At 42.6% G+C, this 21,323-nt stretch overlaps 1 protein-coding gene and 1 non-coding gene across 6 annotated transcripts in view; one reads left to right on the top strand and one right to left on the bottom strand.

The window, feature by feature from the left end:
- Positions 1-21,119, top strand: part of gcm2 (glial cells missing transcription factor 2) — a 57,607-nt gene extending 36,488 nt beyond the window's left edge. For all 5 annotated transcript variants that reach the window (XM_069913353.1, XM_069913357.1, XM_069913354.1 and 2 more), the window contains one exon: positions 19,944-21,119. In XM_069913353.1, the coding sequence (XP_069769454.1) occupies positions 19,944-20,831 (888 nt within the window). In that variant the 3' untranslated portion in view covers positions 20,832-21,119. The remainder of the gene's footprint in view (positions 1-19,943) is intronic.
- Positions 14,168-14,274, bottom strand: LOC138752104 (U6 spliceosomal RNA). Its single transcript, XR_011350378.1, has one exon. It is a non-coding gene; the product is annotated as a U6 spliceosomal RNA (small nuclear RNA).
- Positions 21,120-21,323: the final 204 nt, after the last annotated feature.

The following is a 21,323-nucleotide window of genomic DNA, read 5'->3' as shown; positions in this document are numbered from 1 at the left end:
ATATAAGATACGCTAACTAAATTATTATAAATTATCACAATATGCCAAGGCAAAAAAAGAGATACTAAATGCAAAAGCATAAGTTAATCAATATTCACACTTGCAGCTAGTGTCAGAAAAAGATGATGTTTCAAGAGTGCAGCCTATGTTTTTAATGATCCTATGATAGTTTATGGTTAGGGTTAGAGAAGTAAGGGGAGGTTTAAAAGTATGATAGCTGTAAAAAAATATTTTTGGACCTAGAGGTGCTTGACTTCAGGCTTCTGTATCTTTTGCCTGAAGGTGGTAGTGAGAAGAGATTGGGGGCCCTTTGTAATCTTGGCTGACTTCTTGAGGTAATGCCTCACATTGATGTTTGCAATCACCAGGAGCTTGATGTCCATAATGGACTTGAATAGACAAGGTTTGGCATTTTCTGCAGCCTACTATGTCCCTAGGGACTCCACATTCCAACCCATTCTCACCAAAATCATTAATATTTATCACAAGTAATAGCAATATATGCTTATATCAGCATCTTCATAAAGGAATCTTGATAGTACATTGACTGGTGTTCACTGTTTGGATCCTTTTTTCCAAAATAGGAATCATAAATATATTTATGATTCAGTACAATCATTATAAAGTAAGAGTGGTCACACTGCATTTATGGGACCTCTATTGTGGGGGAAAAAGACTTAAATGTAAAAATAGCCCAAGGTGTAAGAGGTGATCACCATTTTGCCAGATGGGAACTGGAGGAATCTTGTGCTCTCATATATGATTGCCAATGCTTCCTTCCTCAGATGAGAACAGTTACTCTTCATGTTTCTGCCTGTAGTGTAAATGCATTATGCCTTTCTTGGCAGTTTCCTGTTCAATATTGTGGCTTGCAGCTGCCCATCTTCATAACTGGGGACTCCTTGCAGTTTGGTGTTGATTAGGATACTAGGAGGGATTGTCTCATGATTTTTCCACCCTTCCCCACCCCAGTTCATCCTCTCTCAATAATTGATCAGGGGTGTGTCCCCTTACATAAGGTATGGCTGAAACATGGCCTGATGTCCATCTGTGTGTGGGAAGGATTGATGTTTGATGACAGATTTCTAGACTTGACGATGGTCTCGGCCTTCTCCTCCAAAGGCTGTGGACTGGTTTAGATAACCCCTTTCTTTCTGCATGAAGACATATTTACTCTTCTAAATCTGAACTATATGGTCACAATGCCTCTAGTGTACCTATTCAAGTACCTGGAGAATGCCTTCTTCAGAGGCAGTTACAACTTAATCATTACCTTAGTTGTATTAACTGCACTGGATTCCCCTTACTATCTTGCCCATAGTTGCGTGAAATATTTTGGTGGTAACCTTCTGCCAGTAGGCATTTTGATCTCTAAATCAAGTCCATTTTTGGTGTTGATTATTAGATAGTGTTGACCTTTTTAAATCCACATTTATTATGTATATGATTGGGAGAGATCCAACAATATAAAGACTGTCACCCTGTTAAATACAACATTTTGATACCAGTACACAGACAATGGGCATTATTTATCATCCACAACTCCACTAGGAGCAGAATAACATAAGAAATAGGAGCAGACATAGCCGATTCAACCCCTCAGACCTTGTCTGCCATTCAAAATTATCTTGACTGATCTCAAGGACCACTCCTCCCCCACCTACCCACCTGCCGCATCCTTGCGTCCCTTCATTCCTCTAAAATACAGAAATTTTATTAATCTCAGTTTCAACTGCACTCAGTGACCGAGCTTCAGAACCCTTTGAAGTAGAGAATTCCAAAGATTCAGCGCATTTTTAGTGAAGAAATTTCGCCCCATTCCAGTGCTAAAAGCTCTCTCTTTTATTCTGATCTTTGGTTGTAGACTTCTCAGAGAAATATTTAAATTTTAAATTAAATTTAGACATACAACACTGCAACAGGCCAAATCGATCTTATGAGCCCATGCTGCCCAATTTACACCCCATTAACAATCTACTCTGTGAGGCCAATAAGAATTTGGCATTTTTCAATCTGGTCACCTTTCATACTTCTGAATTTAAGAGATTAGAGACTCAGTCTACTAATCTTTCCTCACATGACATCCCTTTGTAACAAATAATGAGAACAAAAATTGCGCACAATTATTCCGATGTGATCTCACTAAAATTCTATTTAATTGCAGTAAGGTATCTTTACTCAAGTCCTCTTTCAATAAAGGGGAGCTTGTCATTTGTCTTGTTAGCTGCCTGCTGCAATTGATGGTTATATTTCAGTGACTTGTGTATTAGGATGGCCCTTTGAGCATTAAGATTTCCCAACCTTTCATTATTTACAAGATACTCACATTCCTTTGGCTTTTTACATGTTTTTCATTGCACTCTGGTCTGTCATGGTGTTGCTCACTCACTCAGCATGAAGATATCCATTCAAGCGTGCTTGCCCCCTGATCATTTTTCACATTCTGATTTCACGTCATCAATAAACTTGGACATATTACAGAAATGAAAATCAAAGAAAGCAGTGGTTGGGCATATCCCCAAGACCTGATGGGATCTATATCAGGATGCTAAGGGAAGCAAGGGAGAAGATTGCTAGGACAACTGATAAAGATTTTTACACCTTTGTTAGCCACACATGAGACATCAGAAAGCTTCCCCCTTATTCGTGATAAATGTGGAGGTCAGTGGAAAGAAAGATGACGGAGAAGATTCTGACGGACAGGGTTTATGTTCATTTGGAAAGGCAAGGCTTAATCAGGAGGAATCAGCATCATTTTGTGCAGGGGAGAACAAGTCTTAAATCAAATTGAGACCTTTGAGGAGATAATTAAGAAAATTGACAAAAACAGCATGGGAGATATGGTTTACATGAACCAGTTTAAAAAAAAAACTTTTGACAAAAAGCAGCATGGTGGGCTGATCTAGATGGCTAAGGCGTAAAGGACCTGAGGCATATTGGTAAACAGGATCTGAAATTGGATGGGAGAAGGGAGGCAGAGGGTAGTGGTAGATGGTTTTCTGACTAGAAGTCTGCAACAGATGGTATACTACAAGAATCAGTCCTGGGACCAATGTTGTGTATGATGTGCATAAATAATTTGAATGAGAATATAGGTGGACTGATTTAGTAAGTGTGCAGATGATACAAAAATTAGTGGAGTTGCAGATAGCAAAGAAGGTTGTCTAAGGTTACAGGAGGACATTAATAAGATGGAACATTGCTGGAGGAGTGGTAGAAGGAATTTAATTCTGACAAGTGTGAGGTGATGTATTTTGTGAAGTCCAATTCTGTAAGGGTATGTAGAGCAAATGCCTTGATCCTTGAGGTACAAAGAGACCTTGGAGTGTGTCCATAGTTTTCTAGAAGTGGTGGCACAGCTGGAAGGGTAGTGAAGAAACCATTTGGTACATGTATCACAGGCTGATGTAAGATTTGGGGTGTCTTGTTGCAGCTGTGTGAAATGTTGGTTAGACAATTGGAGTCTTGTGTATTATTCTGGCCAGTCACCATGCAATGGAAAGGATGTGGCAGCAGTAGAAAGAGTACAGAAGCAATTCACCAGGTTATTGTCTGGAATGGAGAACTATAATTTCAAGGAGGGAGATTGGACAGGCAGGTTTTATTCTCAATAGAATGTAGGAGGCTGAGGGCTGACCTTGTATAAAGTTATGAGATAAATGGATAGTCTGACCTATTTTCCCATGGCAGACAAACCTATAACAAGGAGGCAAAGGTTTAGGATGAGAAGGGAGACATTTGAAGGAAATGTGAGCAGTAAAGTATTTTGCACTGTGACTATCTGGAATGAGTTGCCGGAGAAGATGGCAGAAGCAGATACAATTACAATGTTTAAAAGTCTCTTAGGTAGGTACCTCGATGTGAAATGTACAGACTGATACGTACCTAATGCAGGCAACTAGGATTTGTGTAGAAAGACATTACAGTTGACATGGACAATGGGAGACAAATGAAAAAGTTCATTTCTGTGCTGCACGATTCTCTATTTACAAGGGGAGATTGGGTTTGTTTTCATAGAATTAATGTCCTCCAATCCAGACAAGATCTGGGAACCTCCTCTCTTCACCATAACTTCATCGTTCATAGTGTGGAGATCAGAAGTGATTGCAATCTTTCAAATGCAGTACAACCAGTGTGTGATGAAGTGGCAACATAACACCTTAACTTTATATTCTCTACTCTGACCTTTGAAGGCAAATATGCCACATGCCTTTTCACCACCATATTGGCCAATGTTGCCATATATTAGCAATTCTGGACTTGAGTGCCAAGGTCCCTTCATTTGTCAATATTTCTCAGTTCCCTACTATTTAATGTGACTGTCCTCCCCTTTTGACTTCCCAAAATACATTATCTTTCATTTGCTAAGATTAATCTTCATCAGCTAATGCTCCACCCAACTTTCCATCTGATCTTTATCCCACTGTAGCCTTAGTCAACCTTCTTCACCATCCACAACACCACCACTTTTCATGTCATCCACAAATGTAAGACAAAGGGCATTCTTGTCAATATTGGAGAGATTAATGTCATCCACAAATGTAAGACAAAGGGCATTCTTGTCAATATTGGAGAGATTAAAGTCTCCCACTAACTACCCTCTCATCTGTCCCTCTATCACAGAATGGTTTTGGGAGGCCTATAGTATACTCCTATTGGAGTGATTGTATCTGACTTATTTTTGATCTCTCCATTAAAATCCAAATCACTAAGATTTAAGGGTCCCAGCACTAATTGCTGGCCAAAGACTTCTAATCACAAAAGCATCCTGACACCAACACTCGCTGCTTCCTACCACTTTTGGATCCTACTAATTTTGGATATAATTACCCAAGCTACCTTGAATCCCATGTGCCATAACATGTTGGATCAGCCTACTGCCTGGGACTTTGTCAAATGACTTACTAGAATCCATATAAACACTGTCTACTACTCTGCCTTCTCCAAATCTCAGTAATCCACTAGAGGGCCATCAAATTAGTTCACTAGGATAACCCCCACACAAACCCTTGCTGACTGTCCCTTATCTGCCCCTTCCTTTCCAAATGTACATAAATCCTATCCTTTAGAATTTTCTCCATTAATTTCCCTACCATTCACACGAGGCTTCCTGGACTGCAATTACCTGGTTTATCCCTGCTGCCCTTCTTAAATAAAAAGAGCAATATTAGCTCTCTTCCTCCAGTAGTCTGGTTCTACACATGCTGAATAAACTTCCAAATTCTCCATCTATCCTCCTAAAACATTCTTCCTTGCTTCCCTTTGCATCTTGATTTCACCCAGTCCTCAGGACCTATCATCTCTTAAGCATTCAATCAAAGCTTTGGTTCAAGGTTTTATTGGAAGGAAATTCCTGGCAGAAATAAGAGTGGGAATTGGATTAATACTGATCAGGACACAACCTTCCTTGCTGTATCTTGGTACACATGATGATAAATTTAAACGTGAATGATGTCAGTGAGTATTAACTGTGTTATGCATACAAGAATGACTGTGCTTGCGTGTGTGGCAGGTTCAAGGGATGGGGAAATTCTGAATGTTTGCCTGGTCAATTCATTGTGTGAAAATAATATGAAGAGTCTGTAGTTAGTGTTCACATCAGCCACTGATTCTAATGCTGTGAACTGGAAGCTGTTACCCTTTGTAATCTTTATCCATTGCTACATGTACATGTAGGAACATAATACAGTATAACTCCAATTATCCAAAATACTTGGGACCGGACCTATTTCGGATGACTGAATTTTTAGGATAACTGTCATGTTTTAAAAACAGCCCAGTGGCAACAGCAAATCACTTGATTCAATGTTTAAACAACAACAAACAAGGGAAGGGTTTTAAGCATTAAAGTAATGTTTAATTCTCACCAGAAAATGCTGGCCACTGCCGATCTCCGACATATACCCAACACTACTGCCAATCACCAAGACCTCCCAACTGCCACCGCCAATCCCCAACACATCCCCACCGCTGCCGCCAATCTCCGGGGAGGCTTCCTGGGCCAGTAAGACACTCACTTGCTAGTTGATGTGGTCTTGTCACCCCTTGGACTCGTTCCAGCAGGGGTTGTTCCGGCTTCGCGTCCTCTGCTCCGGCAACTCATCAAGCTGCTTGAGGGCCACTCCAGTACCTCGCGGACCCACTCAGGGCCACAGCAGTGGCTCAATGGCCATCATCGTTACCCATAATCCACCACACAGCTGGAACCACTCTGCCAGTGCCAGCGTCAGGGAAACATGAATGCCTGTCCTGTTCCTGCCTGGGAGGCCACTCTCCTTGATGACGCCGAGACAAGGGATTCTTCCGGCAGCTTGCAGCTAAGAGACAGTGGAATGCAGTTTGAGAGGGAGAGTTGGAGAGAAAAGTCAATAGGGGAAGGTATAGAAGAAATGGAAAGAGAGAGGGGAGGGAGTTACGTGAAATGAGGACAATAGTTCTAATTTGATGTCGAGTGAATTTTTTTTAATCAGTAAGGTCAGTTCAGCTCTGAAAAAATTTTGGATAACTGAGGATTTCTGATTGTTTGGGATATCATCATTTTTCTGAAGTTTTTTTGGAGGCGAACAGACATCACTTCCAGGTCCAAAACAATTTTGGATAAATGAGGATTTTGGATAATCTGATTTCAGATAATCGAAGTGGTACTATAATAAGAGCAGGAATAGATTATCTTGCCCATTGAGCCTGCTCCGCCTTTCAATAAGATCATGGATGATCTGGCCTTGGGTTCAGCTTTGCACACCCATCTGATCCTAATAACTCTTAATTCTTCAAAAATCCAAAAAATCTATTTATCTATGTCTTAAATATGTTTAATGAGGCAGTCTTTACTGTTTCCTTGGACAGATAATTCACAGATTTTCACTACTCTCTTGGAGAAGCACTTTCTCCTCATCTCCGTCTTAAATCTTCTTCTCTAAACATTGAAGTTATGTCTCCTAGGTCTCACCAGCTTGTCTTTTAAACTCTTCGTGCTGTTTTTAATTTTAATTGATTCCAGTGGAATGAATTTTTTGTGAGCTCCCAACCTCAGATGTTCCTTAAAGTTCGAAAACATTGGAGTACCTCACGCATTGTGAGATTGATGTTTTGAAGTTCAATAAGCGGATTCATTTTCCCTTGGTTGTTTTATTTATTTAAATTTGTAAATCTTAAAAGAAACTTTACACCAAAGACTGAAGGTTGAAGTGTTTAGAGCAGATATTAGCATAATTTAGTTTAACTGATGGCTATATGGCGTTAGAGTTGAACTTTAGTTATGACATCTGGTTCTAAGTCAATAGATCTTTTGAAAATCGTGATTTAATTTAGTTATGGACATAAATTGCTTTTGTTTTATCCAGTCTAAACTAGAATTAGTGGCATTGTTTAGTTTTAATTCAAGTAAACCTTTAAGCACAGTGTAATCCAGTTACTGCAAGAAGTGTTAGAATTTAGATTGGAGCCATCATATGGAGATATTTGTCAGGTAAGAGTAAGTAATAAAATTGAATATGAAACACTACAGTACAGTAACAGCCCCTTTGGCCCATGCATCTGAGCTGAACATGATGTCCAAATCAGACTAAAGCTCTGCTGCTTGGACCTGGTAGACATCCCTCTATCTCCATTGCCAGACTGATTAAAGATGTCACGATTTTAAATGCCCTCATGTCCATCTCCTACATTGCCTGCACATTTGACCTGTCTCCTTCCTGTTTCACTCAGACGCAACAAGGACAGGGTTCCCCATATCCATCATATCATTCTCCTCCATCTACAATAGGATCCTTCCCCACCAGACACATCTTTCTCTACCTTTCCCTCTCCACCTTGAAGGGATCACTCTCTCTGCAACTCCCTCATTCATTCACCTATTCCCACCAATATCTACCTCAGTGACTGCAAGAAATGGTCCACCTGAGCCCACACCACCTTCATCACCAATACTTGTGGCCCCAAATGGTCTTTCCAAGTAACCAATGCCTCACCTGTGAATCTGTTGGGGTAGTTTGCTGCCAGTATTTGCTCCTGATGCAGAGTCCTCTACATCAGAGAGACTGGACGCAGACTGGGAGATCACTACACTGAGCAACTTCACTCTATGCTGCAACAGCAAGCACCTCCCTGTCGCCAACCACTTCAATTCCATGCCCCATTACCACATTGACATGTCTATCCATTGCCTCATGTAGTGCCAGGTTGTGGCTACGTGCAAAGGTCTTGATAAGTGCTAAGAGAAATTGACTGCAGAACCAACTGATAGCACACTGTCTCATCTTGGATTAGTAAATAAATGATGATTGAATAAATGTATGTTGGTGAAGATGTTGTAGCTTATGTTTGGATGTGAATAGAAACGTCATGAGTTTGAAAATCAAGAGTGTGGACCACACCTTGACAGTGGAAAGACAGTCAATAAATATCTCTCTGTTTGACCCAGCAACAGGAAAGAGTGAGTATTCTTCTACTTTGCCAACAGTGTGATTATAGGGTGTATGTGTGTGCACGCATATGCTTGTGTGCTGTGTGTATGAGTGTGTATGTGGAATGTGACTATAGGGTTTGTGTGATGGGAGTGTAACTATAGGATGTGTGTGTGGAGTGTGACTATGACTTGTGTGAAAATTGTGGTATCACACACCTCACACAATATGACTGGGATATTGGTCTGTGCAGCGTTACAGTAGTGTGTGTGTGTTTAAGAGAGAGAGAGAGAAAGCGACTGTAGGGTGTGAGTGTGGAGTGTGACTGATGTTTGTGTTCAGAAGATGATTATGAGGTGTGGGATGGTACGGGGTGGTGGGTGATGATTGAGGGATGTCTAGGTAGTCATTGTGGGATGTACATGTGGTGACTGGTAGGTGACTGTGGGGTGCAGTGAATAGCTTCAGACTCAGTACCGACTTCTGCAGCACTCCACACACCACTGATTGCCAACCAGAGAAACACCCATTTATCTCAACTCTTTAACCATTCCTCTGTCCATGCCAATACATTATCCCCAACTCCATACATCCTTATATTATAGTTGTCTTTTCTGTCACAACTTATCGAATGCTTTCTGTATATCCAAGTACACAACATCCACCTCCTCCCCTCTATCCACTGCACTCATTATATCCTCAGCGAGCTCCATAAATTCATCAAACATGACCCGCCATTCCTAAATCTATGCTCTGCCTGCTTGAGGGGTATATCCACATATCTTGTTTTTTCTTTCTTAATGATCACTTCAAACATTTTCCTGACTACAGACGTTAAGCTTGTAGTTGTCTGCTTTTCACCCTCATTCTTTTTAAACAGTAGCGAAATTTTTGCTGTCTTGCAATCTGCCCAGAGTGCAGAGATTTTGCTAAATTATCAAAGAGCAACTACTGTTCCTTTCATAACCTTGGGATGCATTCTAACAGGACTATGTTGGCCTACAAGATGGTATTTGAACCTTAAACGTGTCACTCCAAAACTAGGAGTCATGTTATACACCAAGTATAAAATCCATACCTTAATATGCTGTGATTTAGAGTGTCCCCCATGTCGATGAGGAACCATATATAATATGTGCATAAGTTCTACTGTCCTACTACCAAATACTTTTCTACTGAAACTTGCATTTGGGAAGCTGGATTAATAGCGATGTTGTGGCATTGCACATTCTTGTAGTGGCAAACTAGCCCCCCTTGTCATGCGTGGATGGCAGGACAGTCTGAGCAAGGATGGCGTTGTGGGACTGTCTCTTCCAGTCCAGGCCAAAAGGTCATGTTCAGGACATTGGGGGTGGAATGAGATGGGGCTCAAATGCTGCAGCACGAGATTCAAATTAAAGCAGTTGTGATAGCTTGTTGTCTCATTCTCTTCACTGCGCTCACTCACAACACGTTACATTGGTGACCCTGATGAGTCTTCACTTCCTGAAGGCTCAAAACAATGGAACAAGCAGCTCTTAGATGCTGCTGCATTGAAGCTTCTGACTTTCTGGAGCTACAGGTCTTGCACTTGGTTCAGCTAAGCTGAGGGCCAGTTACAGATCTAAAAGATAATCTCTGATTTAACTAGACAATTCTACGTTGTCAGCTCGCTCAACCAGGAAGCCGTCTCATTCAAGCACCACCATGGAAAGGTAAATACATGGCTCTGAAAATACTCCTCATTAGCATGTATAGCCTCTCACAGCATGAGCGAGCAGCCAGGCTCCTGCATTTGGATGGCCTAATGGACAAAATACTCACACTGGCGGAAGGGTACAAGCCCTGCTTCAAGTTTGAGCAAGCGTTCCTTGAACAGATGCCCAAGGACAGCAGGCTCCTCTTGGCTGATGTGGACTTCAGTGACCCACTCAAAGTTGCGGCGTGGGCAGATGTTCTCTATTATTTGAATCGCGAAGCCATTGACTTCATCAACCATGTTTTGCGACCACCACTGACGACCACGCCCAAGTCTAGACCACAACATGCTCAGATCCCTCCCCATTAGAAGACAGAGAGGCCCAATCCCAAATAGTGTTTCTATTACCAAAGTTGGGGGGCAACCGCCCACAGATGCTGCCAGCCATGTTCATTCCTGGGGAACGATATGGCCAGCCGCCATTAGTAGCTGTGGCAGCTGGCCAACCAAATAGCCTTCTCCACGTCTAGGACAACATCTCAGGCCACAAGTTAGTGGACATGGGGCAGAGATTAGCATCATACCCCCTACGACTCTCGTGACCCCACGGTCCTTCCCCTCAGACTGCCAATAACACTGCTATCAGAACCTTTGGAAAAGGCAAATTCCTGTACGTTTCAGTGACAGTGCATTCCAATGGTCCTTCACCCTCGCTTCAGTTGACAAACCACCTCTTGGTGCAGATTTCCTTCGGGCTCACTCCCTACTCATCAATCTTCAGGGTAAGCGTCTAGTCCACGCTCATACTTTCCACATGGTGCCCCTCGGCAGATCAAGCTGTCTACCCAGCTCACTTCTGTGGAGGCCAAATGCGGCCAGTATGGCCAACTCCTTGGAGACTTTCCCTCAATTCTGTGCTCACAGTTCACAGCAGCCATGCCCAAACATACTACCACTGGCCCACCATTGCATTCACATGCCTGCCGCCTGGCCCAAACAAACTCAACCTTGTCAAGGAAGAATTTAGGTGCATGGAGGAGCCTGGGCATCGTCCGTCGTTCTGATAGTCCCTGGGCCTGACCTCCCCATTTGGTGCCTAAGTCCAATGGCAGATGAAGGCCCTGCGGCGATTACAGATGTCTCAATGACACAATGACACCAGACTGCTACCAAATTCCATATATCCAGGATTTCACATAGTGCAAAGCTTTTCTCCAAGGTTGACCTAATCCGGGGATACCATCAGATCCCTGTACACCCAGACGATGCCCAAAAGACCACTATCACCACCTCACAGCACAGACTTTTCAGCGACTCATGGACACGGTTTGGAGAAACTTGCCTATCCTTTTCATCTACCTCGACGACATCCTGGTAGCCAGCAGTTCGCCTGCAGAACACTTGATGCACCTCCATCAGCTGTTCACTCGCCTTGCAGAGTTTGGCCTCACTGTTAATCCAGAGAAGTGCCAGTTCGGCCTCACGGAAATAGACTTTCTGGGTCATAAGATCACCCCAGCCGGCGCCACCATTTTACCAGACAAAGTCAATGCCACCCGGCAGTTTGCCATACCAACAACACTGAAGGGCCTTCAGGAATTCATCGGCATGGTGAATTTCTACAACAGGTTCATCCCTACAGCTGCCAAGATTATGCGTCCTCTCCACATTAATGTTGGGGTTGTCAAAGGAGCTTGAATGGACAGAGGAGGCACCCAGTGCATTCAAACAGACTCAAGAAGCTCTGGCCCACACTACGATGCTGGTACACCATGGATGGATGTGCTGACAGCCGTCACAGTCAATGCATCCAACACGCCGTGGGTGCTATACTGCAACAGTTTGTTGATAACTCATGGCAATCCCTCACTTTCTTCAGTTGACACCTGCGACCACCCGAACTGAAGTACAGCTCCTTTCACAGAGATCTACTCGCCCTCTACTTGGCCATCCGCCACTTCTGTTATTTCCTGAAAGGGCGCCCATTCACAGTTTACACCAACCACAAGCAGCTTACTTTTGCCTTCGCAAAGTCCTGACACCTCTCAGGAAAACAAAAAGTAATTGCCAACATGCTTTCCAGGCTTGCAGTCAATGTTATGTCACAGGGCTTTGACTACCATAATCTGGTTTGGGAACAACAGAATGACCTGAGACACTCAGCTTCAGGAGAGCAATAACAGGGCTGCAGCTCCAAGACCTCTTGCTTGTCGCCAGTGTCACCACACTCCTCTGCGACATTTCCACTGGCTAGCCTTGCCCTCTCATCCGCACACAGTGGAAGAAAATGGTTTTGACTTATTGTACCCCTCCTTCCGCATAGCAGTGCAGCTAGTATTCATAAAATTTGTTCGGCATGGCCCATGCAAACAGGTCACGGAGTGGGCGAAGAACCGCACAGATTGCCAAGGTCCAGCACTTCTACAGTCCAACACAAAGGTTCAAACATATCCATCTAGACATAGTCAGACCACTGCCCATCTCCTGGGGATCCCGCTACCTACTCACAGTGATGGACAGATTCACTCACTGGCCAGAGGCCATACCCATATTGGATGCCTCCACAGAGACATGCACCAGGACTTTCCTCTCCACCAGGGTCTCCCGTTTTGGTATTCTGGCAGAGGTTACGACCAATGGGGAAGCACAATTCACCTCCACCCTGTGGACATATCTCACCAGACTCCTGGGCAAGCAGCTGCACCATACCACAGCTTACCATCTTCAAGCCAATGGACTAGTCGATCATTTCCACCGCCACCTCAAATCAGCACTGATGATAAGCCCATCTGGGTGGATGAGCTGCCCTGGGTTCTTCTGGACATTTGTACAGTGCCAAAAGGATGACCTTGGGACCCTCTCGGCTGAACTAGTCTATGGAGAGACCATTGCAGTGCCTAGACAATTCCTCCCCCCAACCAACTAAACAAGACGCCAACACTTCTGTCATCCTTGAGCAGCTGTGTGACAAACTGGGCTCCATCACACTGCCCCTGCCACCACGACACGGTCAACTACCCTGCAACTATGCCCCAGACTTGTCTTCCTGTGAGTACATGTTTGTTCCCAAGGGTGCACACAGGAATCCCCTTCAATGACCTTATGAGGGCCCATACAGGGTGCTGCACAGAAACGCTTCAACGTTCACTCTTGACATTGGGAGCAAAGAGGAGGTATTCATGCTGGATCATTTGAAACCAGCTCATCTGGACATGTCGAAGCCATTACAGTCTTCCCCCATCAGTGCATAGAGGTCAGCCACCAAAACAGCACACCTCTCCCGTGCTAGTTCAGGAGGTGGGGCGGGGGGGGTGTTTGTGTGGTGACACACATTCTTGTAGTGGTGAACCAGCCCTGCTTGTCATGCGCGGTCAGCAGGGGAGCCGCAGCAAGGCAGCCGCAGCAAGGATGGTGTCATGGGACCATCTCTTCCAGTCCAAGGTGGAAGATTGCGCATGCTACAATGTTATATTAAAACAATAAAAATGTATCTGTCCAATGTACCTTATAATAACAGCATAGTAAATGAAGCTAACAGCATATGCCCGTCGCCATTGCAACAACTGACGAACAGTGAAATTTCAGTGCTCCCCTGTAGAGATCGTCCACTCATCTGTACTGCCATTGACTCTGTACAGTCTTTAAACGGACTGTTAATGGAGCCAATGGGGGTTTATTTTAAAATATGCTGACAAAATTTAAACCTTTACCAGGTAATTTGATTTAAAATATTATGACATCATCACTCTACTGGTCAGTAGGATTGTTAGTAAAAGACCATTGGCACAGTAGTAGATGCCAGACTTGGAGTAAACTTACACAGCGAGTATAGCTCAAAACCTACATTTTAAGTAGAAATTATGGGTTGTCTTATATACTAGACATCTTATATGCCGACATATTTGATACTAGTTTGCTCAGCGCTACCTCCCTAGTGATAGTCCTTGCCTCCCTTCATATACTTAACATTATTCTTTGACATGTTAGACAGACACAAAATAGTTTTTGAAAGGCATGGCCATTTTATCATTACTCAATATTACCTCCCATTTCTCATCTTCCAAGGGACCTTGTTTTTTTTCTAAAAAATATGGAACGCTTCATGAATTTGCGTGCCATCCTTGTGCAGGGGCCATGCTGATCTTCTCTGTATTGTTCCCATTTTAGTATATGTGCTGCCGAAGCGAGCACAAGGGACCATGTTCACTTTAGTAATCCTTTTCCATTTAATATAATTATTAAACCCTTGACTGTCTGTTTTTATATTTTTGTACTTTCATAATCTATTTTCTTGTGTTAATTGTTTGTTTAGTGGCTTTTTTTTTACAAGTTTCCCAATTTTTAACTGGAATGTACTTTCGTTGCGCACAGTGAAAAATCTCATTGAAAATCATTCTATTGTTCCTCAAATTTCCCACCATATGGTCTGTTCCCAGTCTAAGCTTGCCAGTTCTTTCCTCATCTCATTGTTCTCTCCTTTGTTCAGACATAAAATGCTAGTTTTAGATCGTACTGTGGCACCCTTCATTTGTATGAGATTTTCAATCATATGTGATCACTCTTTGTGAGAGGATCCCCAACTGCAAGATCATTAATTTTACCTTTCTCATTGCATAGGACCTGAGCCCCTCCTTCCGCACGACAGAAGGCCAATCTCCTGAGTTTCTAAGCTTCTCTAATTTTAGACACAGTAATGAATCTTGAGTGGAGAGCTAGTCTCTTAGAGTCATAATCATGCAGAACTCATCTGGCTCTTCTGTCCAACCAAGATGGCATTCTGGACTAGTTCCAATTGGGACATCATCCTTTAAGCCAGCCATTCTCAACCTTTTATCAGCTATGGTCCTCTTAGGACTCTGCTCTTAGTTTTTGGGCCATCTTTTGGTTTCTCCCATACTTCTCTCCTATTGACTACATTAAAAAAAACCCCAAAAAATATTTATGATACGTGTGGTGAAAAGAAAACAAAGCTTTTTCCCATTGAGAATGGCTGCTCTAAACCCTTTCTATTTATATAACTGTTCAAATGTCTTTTGAATGTCAAAATTGTGCTGACTTCAGGCAGCTCATTCCAGATACGGACTACCCTCTGAGTGAAAAAATGCCTCTGAGGTCCCTCCTGAATGCATCTCTCCCCTCTAGTTTTAGAATCATCTATTCAGGGGAAATAAAGGGCACATTTAACTTGAGTACATTTTCCCATATGCCTTATAATTTTATTAACCTCTAGAAAATCAGTCTTCAGCTTCTTGTGCTCGAGGGAATAAAGACCCAGCCTATCCAACCGCTCCCTATAACTCAAGCCCTTCAGTCCTGGCCACATCCTATTGAATATCCTGGCACCCATTCCTGTAGCTGAGCAACTTGAACTGCACACAATATTGCGATCCATTATTATGTTGGTAGGAATATGAACTTGCTAAGCTTGAACTGCAACATCTGGATGATGACCACTTGTTGCTTGTTTTGGGATAGATTTTGGGTCATAATTCTTCTTAGTAATTGAGGTTCAGATCATATTGGCCACCAGTTCCATACTGTAATATCTGAGACCATAGTCCCTGTCAAGTTAGTGCTGGATCCCGCCTTTCTCTCAGACATTGAAACCAGATGACCTCTTGGATTTAATATGTTTAACAAATTGACTTAGTTTATTTTGTTGTATTTTATATCAAACATTCAACTGTGTACCTATCAACAGCTTCCACAAAGAAGTTGACTGTGAAAAATATTAATATAAATATACAAAGGATAAAACGATCTTTTTTTGTAGGCTTCCACAAGCACCCTAATTGCAAACCTATCATCTTCTGCTATAGATCAGAGTCCTCTCTGGTGAACTGTTCTGCCCAAAACCACAAAAAACTGCAGAGAGTTGTGAATGTGATTCAAACCATTGCACAAACCACCTTCCCCTCCAGGGGTGCAGAGCTAATTTTTTAGGTACTGGAGCTCTCCAAAAACGGTAACAAGGAGGTCTCACGAGACCTGGCCTTGGTGGCTGTCATGTTGTATTTGGCATTGTATAATATAATTGAGAGCGATCAATAGGATGAGAAAGGAGGACGAGTATCGGATGTGGAAGAAATAGGTTTCTTGTATGTCCAAAATGGTGCTCAGCAGAGGGGAGGGGTTGTGTGGGGGCCCATGTGGTGGCGGGAGTGGTGGGGGGTCCAGAGGCAGAATGTGTTGGGGCCAGGGGATCAGGTGTGGAACAAAGTGGAACGGCTCCATGAGGTTCTGGAACAGTGCTCTAGTGAGTTACAGTAACACTACACCCCTGCTCCCCTCCTTCCCCACTCCCCCCACCCCCACCCCATCGATTCCATCTATAGTTTCCACTGCCTTGGAAAGGCAATATCCCACCCCAGTCTGTCTGTATCTGTATCTCCCCTACGCCAACCCCCTTCACATCCTAATCTCTCGTTAGGCTGAAGATAAATGAGAGTGAAAACACAACCATCAGATTCAAGGACAGTTTCTTTCCTAATGTTATCAGAACAGATCTCTCATTTGTAAAAGATGATGTGGTTTTTAACTCTTTAACTCTTTAGCACCATTCCTTGCACTTGGCACCTTTGTTTTATTTGCAACACAATCCCCTAAACTTTTTCTTTTATTATTTCACTACCTTTTGTATTATTCATAGGTGACTTGTCTGGATGGCGTGCAAAACAAAGTTTTTCACATTATCCCTTTGCCTGTGACAATAAACAATTCAATTCAGCAAAGAATTCCTCTGTGGCAGAGATCATGGGTGACATTTCTCTTGAATAAACTGGAGCCTGCACCTCCCACTGCCTGTCCCAAACCACACTTCTCACCTGCAACCTAACATTACCTAGAGTCGCTATTTGAGCTGAAGATGCAAGATTCTCTTCATCATTAACTTGTTCTTACTTTTCCCATATATCCAGTTAGACCACTGATCACAAATGAGAAAGGCATAAGTACAGAGATTTGTGAGGGGTGTGTAGAGGATAGAAGGCAGAGAGTTGGGCTAGATGGGTGTTTGGTTGGCAATCAGTGTTGAGTGGAGTGCTACAGGACCGTTGCTGGGTTTACTACAACTGCTCACTATGTACTCAAAAGATTTGAAGGTGGAGACCAAGTGTAGCATATCTAAGTTTGCTCTTGAGATTAAATTGTACGGAAAATGTAATTGTGTGGAGGAGTCAGAGAGTTTGCATGGAGATATGGATAGTTTAAGTGAATGGGCAAGGTCTAGAATTTGGAGCACCACATTGATGATTGCAAAGTCATCCACTTTGGAAGGAAAAATAGTAAATGGTGGAATATTGCAGCATGTTGTGCAGAGAGACCTGGGAGTGTTTGTATATGAATTGCAGAAGGTTGTTTTGCCAGTGCAATAGGTAATCAAGAAGGCAAATGGAACATTGATTTTCATTGCTGGAGGGAATGAAGGACTGGAGGATTGGAGGTCCAGCGGCAACTGTACAGGCCACTGGTGAGGCTGCAACTGGAGCATTGCGTGCAGTTCTGGCCTCCTCACTTGAGGAAAGATTTACTGCCTTTGGAGGTGGTGCAGAGTGGGTTCACTGGGTTGATCCAGGAAATGTGGGGTTTAGCCTATGAGGGCAGAATAAGTCACCTGGGAATATACTCAATGGAGTTTGGAAGAAGGAGGAGAGCTATTCTAGAAATGTATAAAATTATGAGAGGAAAAGGAAGGATGAAATCAGGGAGGTTGTTTCCACTGGCAGGTGAACTAAGTGACAGTGTGAAGATTCAGGGGGAGTAAATTTGAGGAGGAACTGCTTCTCCTGGACAGTAGTGAGATTTCTGGGATTTTGAGGCTGCCTCTTTAAAGAAATTTTTTTTCAATAGCAGAAGGGAGGGGACCACGATGGACCACGATCTTATTGAATGGTAGAACAGGCTCGATGGTCCAGATGGCCTCCTCCTGCTCCTATTTCTTGTTCTTGGAGGATAGATACATCTAAACAGATATGGGTTAAGAACGAGGTGGGATATGGAGAATGGATGTGAGCAAGTTGCCACCTCTGATGCTCTCCATCTATTTGTTGCCCATGGCCAGATTAAATGTCAATCCAATGATATCAAAAGCCATATGGCAATACTGAATGGTAAATTTGAATCATAATTGAAAAATATGGTTGGTGAGTGAGTATTGGGGATATTAGCTTCCATATCTAGTAGTGCAGTGATTTCAGATATTGCCTGTAAAGATGCATTTGCTGAGCAGGTCATTTGCTGCATGCAACTGGTCATTTTACTCATGGTATTACATTAATATTCAGTGCTACGTTCCTGATCTTGACCTCCAGAGTCATCTGCTCCCATTAGATTTTGAACACGTATCTGGAGAATCCTTGTCTTCCCAGACATCTCTCCTCCTCCCCATCTCCTATATCAAGGTTTCCAATACTGTGTCCAATTTCATTGGAGATTACTCCCTTCCATATGATGCCATTTCTTTTGTTTTCAGGGAGTAGAACACATGCTGCAGCCATAATACACAGGCCCTTTAAGAGAAACATATTTCTCTAAAATAATCTAGCTACGTATTTCCCTGAAACAGTAATGGTAACATTGCTGCTGGTGTGGATCCAGATCAGAATGTGTGTCCAACTGCCTGGTTGTGATTCTAACAGCTCCATGCAGGCTTTAAGTGGCCTGGAAAAGGAGCCAATGTTTTTTTTTTAAAGTCCTGTGAACATGGAGGTCTGTGCCTAAGATGGAGGTACCTGTGCTAGGCCGCATACCATGAGGGGTTGCAGACTCTGGGGGAGCAGTGGACCAGCGCAGGGCACCAGAAAACAGGGAGAATACTATTGAGAAGGAGGACCATGGGAGAAGATCTGACAAGAAGGTGACCACACAGCCAGTGTTCAGTGGGCTTAAGGACCCACATGGCCTGTAGGGTGCCAGAGACCAGGTCATGGGAAGCAGATATTAGAAAAGGCATTCAAGAGTGCTTGAGGGAAAGAAGGGTTCCTGAAGGGCCTTGGGTGCTGAAGGTTTTGTGATCGATTTAGAGGTTTTTATCTAGAGCTCGTGTTGCTGATGGTTTGAACTGGAGTCTGTGTGGCTGCAGAGGCAACGAGAGCACTGGAGGTGAATCCATGGACATTCAATGTATCTGAAGGGACTCTTTTACTTTTTCTCTGATTGTTTGGGGTATTGGGCTATGCTCGTGACAGCACTTTGCCTTACGGCAAACAAAAGTTGAAGTATATCATGTATATTACATTTTTTATTTGTTATCGCATGACAATGAAAGGAACCTTTGAACCTTGGATTGGCTTTACCTGGTGCTAGTCTCTCATCATAATGGTCTCATTGCAGTGCCAGGGTGTTGAAAATGTGTAAGCACTGTAAAGTTAACTTGCTGCCTGTAGTACATTGAACAGGAGTGGATAATAATTTTATTGCAAACAGAAAATTCTGGAATCATTCACCAGGTCAGATAATTTTTTTGACTGGAAATGCAAACACTTCTCTTTTCAAAAGACACTGCCTATCCTGGTGATTGTTCCCAGCATTTTCTTTTTATTTTCGATTTCCAGCATCTGTAATGTTTGAATTTCCATGTATACTCAATCCTGCTTCTTGATTCCAGTAAGTATTTTCATGGGCTGTCATTGAACTGACTGCAGTCAGGGGATGATGAGGCTTTTTTTTAATATCTTCATGAGAAGCTGCATGTTGTAAAGAGTCAGATTTACACTATCTTGTGCAAAAAGGCAAATACTGTATGACTATTAAAAATCCCAATTTTTTGACATTAATGACTTCTAAAATGTGAAGTAAAATCCTTCTAGATTACTTGCACTGTTCACCCTAATTAATCTTTCATGTTATTTGATTTGTTCCAGGCAAGTAGATACCATGACAGTGGTGGCACCTTCAATAGCCTCCACCACTTGCCTTGCATGGAAGCTTCAGATCGATACGGCATAATAGCAGAACCAAATTTTCCCATTCCAACACATCACTACTCCCCTTTTCAAAATGCAGAGCCTTACAAACCTACCTATGATCCCAGCAACAATATAGGGGAATTGACTTCACCTCTTCAGAAAGTCTGCAACCCAAGAATCTACATGCCTCGAGGCTCCTGTGGGTATGATTTTACTGTGCCTGGTTACATGGGCACCAATACTTACCCAGCTCTTTATAAGGATACTGGTAATATACAGGCTGAGGCTGATTCTGGAAAGATGTGCATGCAGCTTAATGGATCCCAGCACAGTATGGGCTCTTTGAATGTCCATGATCGGAACTTTGATGGACCAAGTAAACATCACGGATGGAAGCAAATATTGAAAGGAGGATACGGGGATCGGAATGACTGTGGGCATATCACACCCAATGCCAGTCACTACTACAATGGAGAATACCCTTGCAAGTTAACTGGTTCTGGATCCACTCCTCCAGCTTTACAAACTATTATAACCACGACTACCAAGGTCTCCTATCAAACTTATAAACCCATGAACAAGTTTGGCGATAATGTTTGTGATGCAAAAAGTCTTCCAAACTGCAACCATTTGGCAGAAATCATGCCTCCCACCATTTATACTGAGTCAAAATTCCAAGAGGAGAACAGTAGACTCAAGTCACCTGTGGCTTACCAACAAGAGGGATCCTCTAAAACAGAGCATGGTGAAGGCCTGGAAAGCTACAGATATGGAAGTTGTTCCATAAATTCCTACCCAGATCGATTAGTTCATCCCTTCAGATATGACACTGGAGAATACTGAAAATGGTCTGAACAAGTTTTTGCATTGAATTGAATATAAATGGTCCCCATCTTCATTCAGAAGTGTTGGGTTCGTGTACATAAAAGACCAATATTTCAACCCACTAAAGGACCAACTTGCAAGAAAATGCTGTATGTGTGCATTGACAATTACAGATTTAACCCCATTGACCAAAATGTATACCCTCTTTGAAGTACTTCAATGAAAATTTGGTGAATTTATCTGTAATTAAACTATAATTTAACTTGGAACCTGCCAAAAGATGAGTAAAATTTGGAAATACCTGAATGGAATTTGATGATCTGAACTGTTCTCAAATCTTCAAATATTTCCATAACTTTAGATATAAAACTACAATAGAGTCCATGGAGGCTTAATCAGCTAAAGAATCATTATTTCATCTCTTCCATTTCTGCATGCTAATATCCTTCACAGTTAACTTTGTTGTCATTTGGAAGCTAATGGTGTGTGCACAGTTAAAAGCTTGTTATA

This window comes from Narcine bancroftii, chromosome 1, assembly GCF_036971445.1.
Source record: "Narcine bancroftii isolate sNarBan1 chromosome 1, sNarBan1.hap1, whole genome shotgun sequence".
Classification (NCBI taxonomy): domain Eukaryota; kingdom Metazoa; phylum Chordata; class Chondrichthyes; order Torpediniformes; family Narcinidae; genus Narcine; species Narcine bancroftii.
The sequence above is the reverse complement of the archived record's forward strand: the minus strand, read 5'-3'. Positions and strand labels throughout refer to the sequence as shown.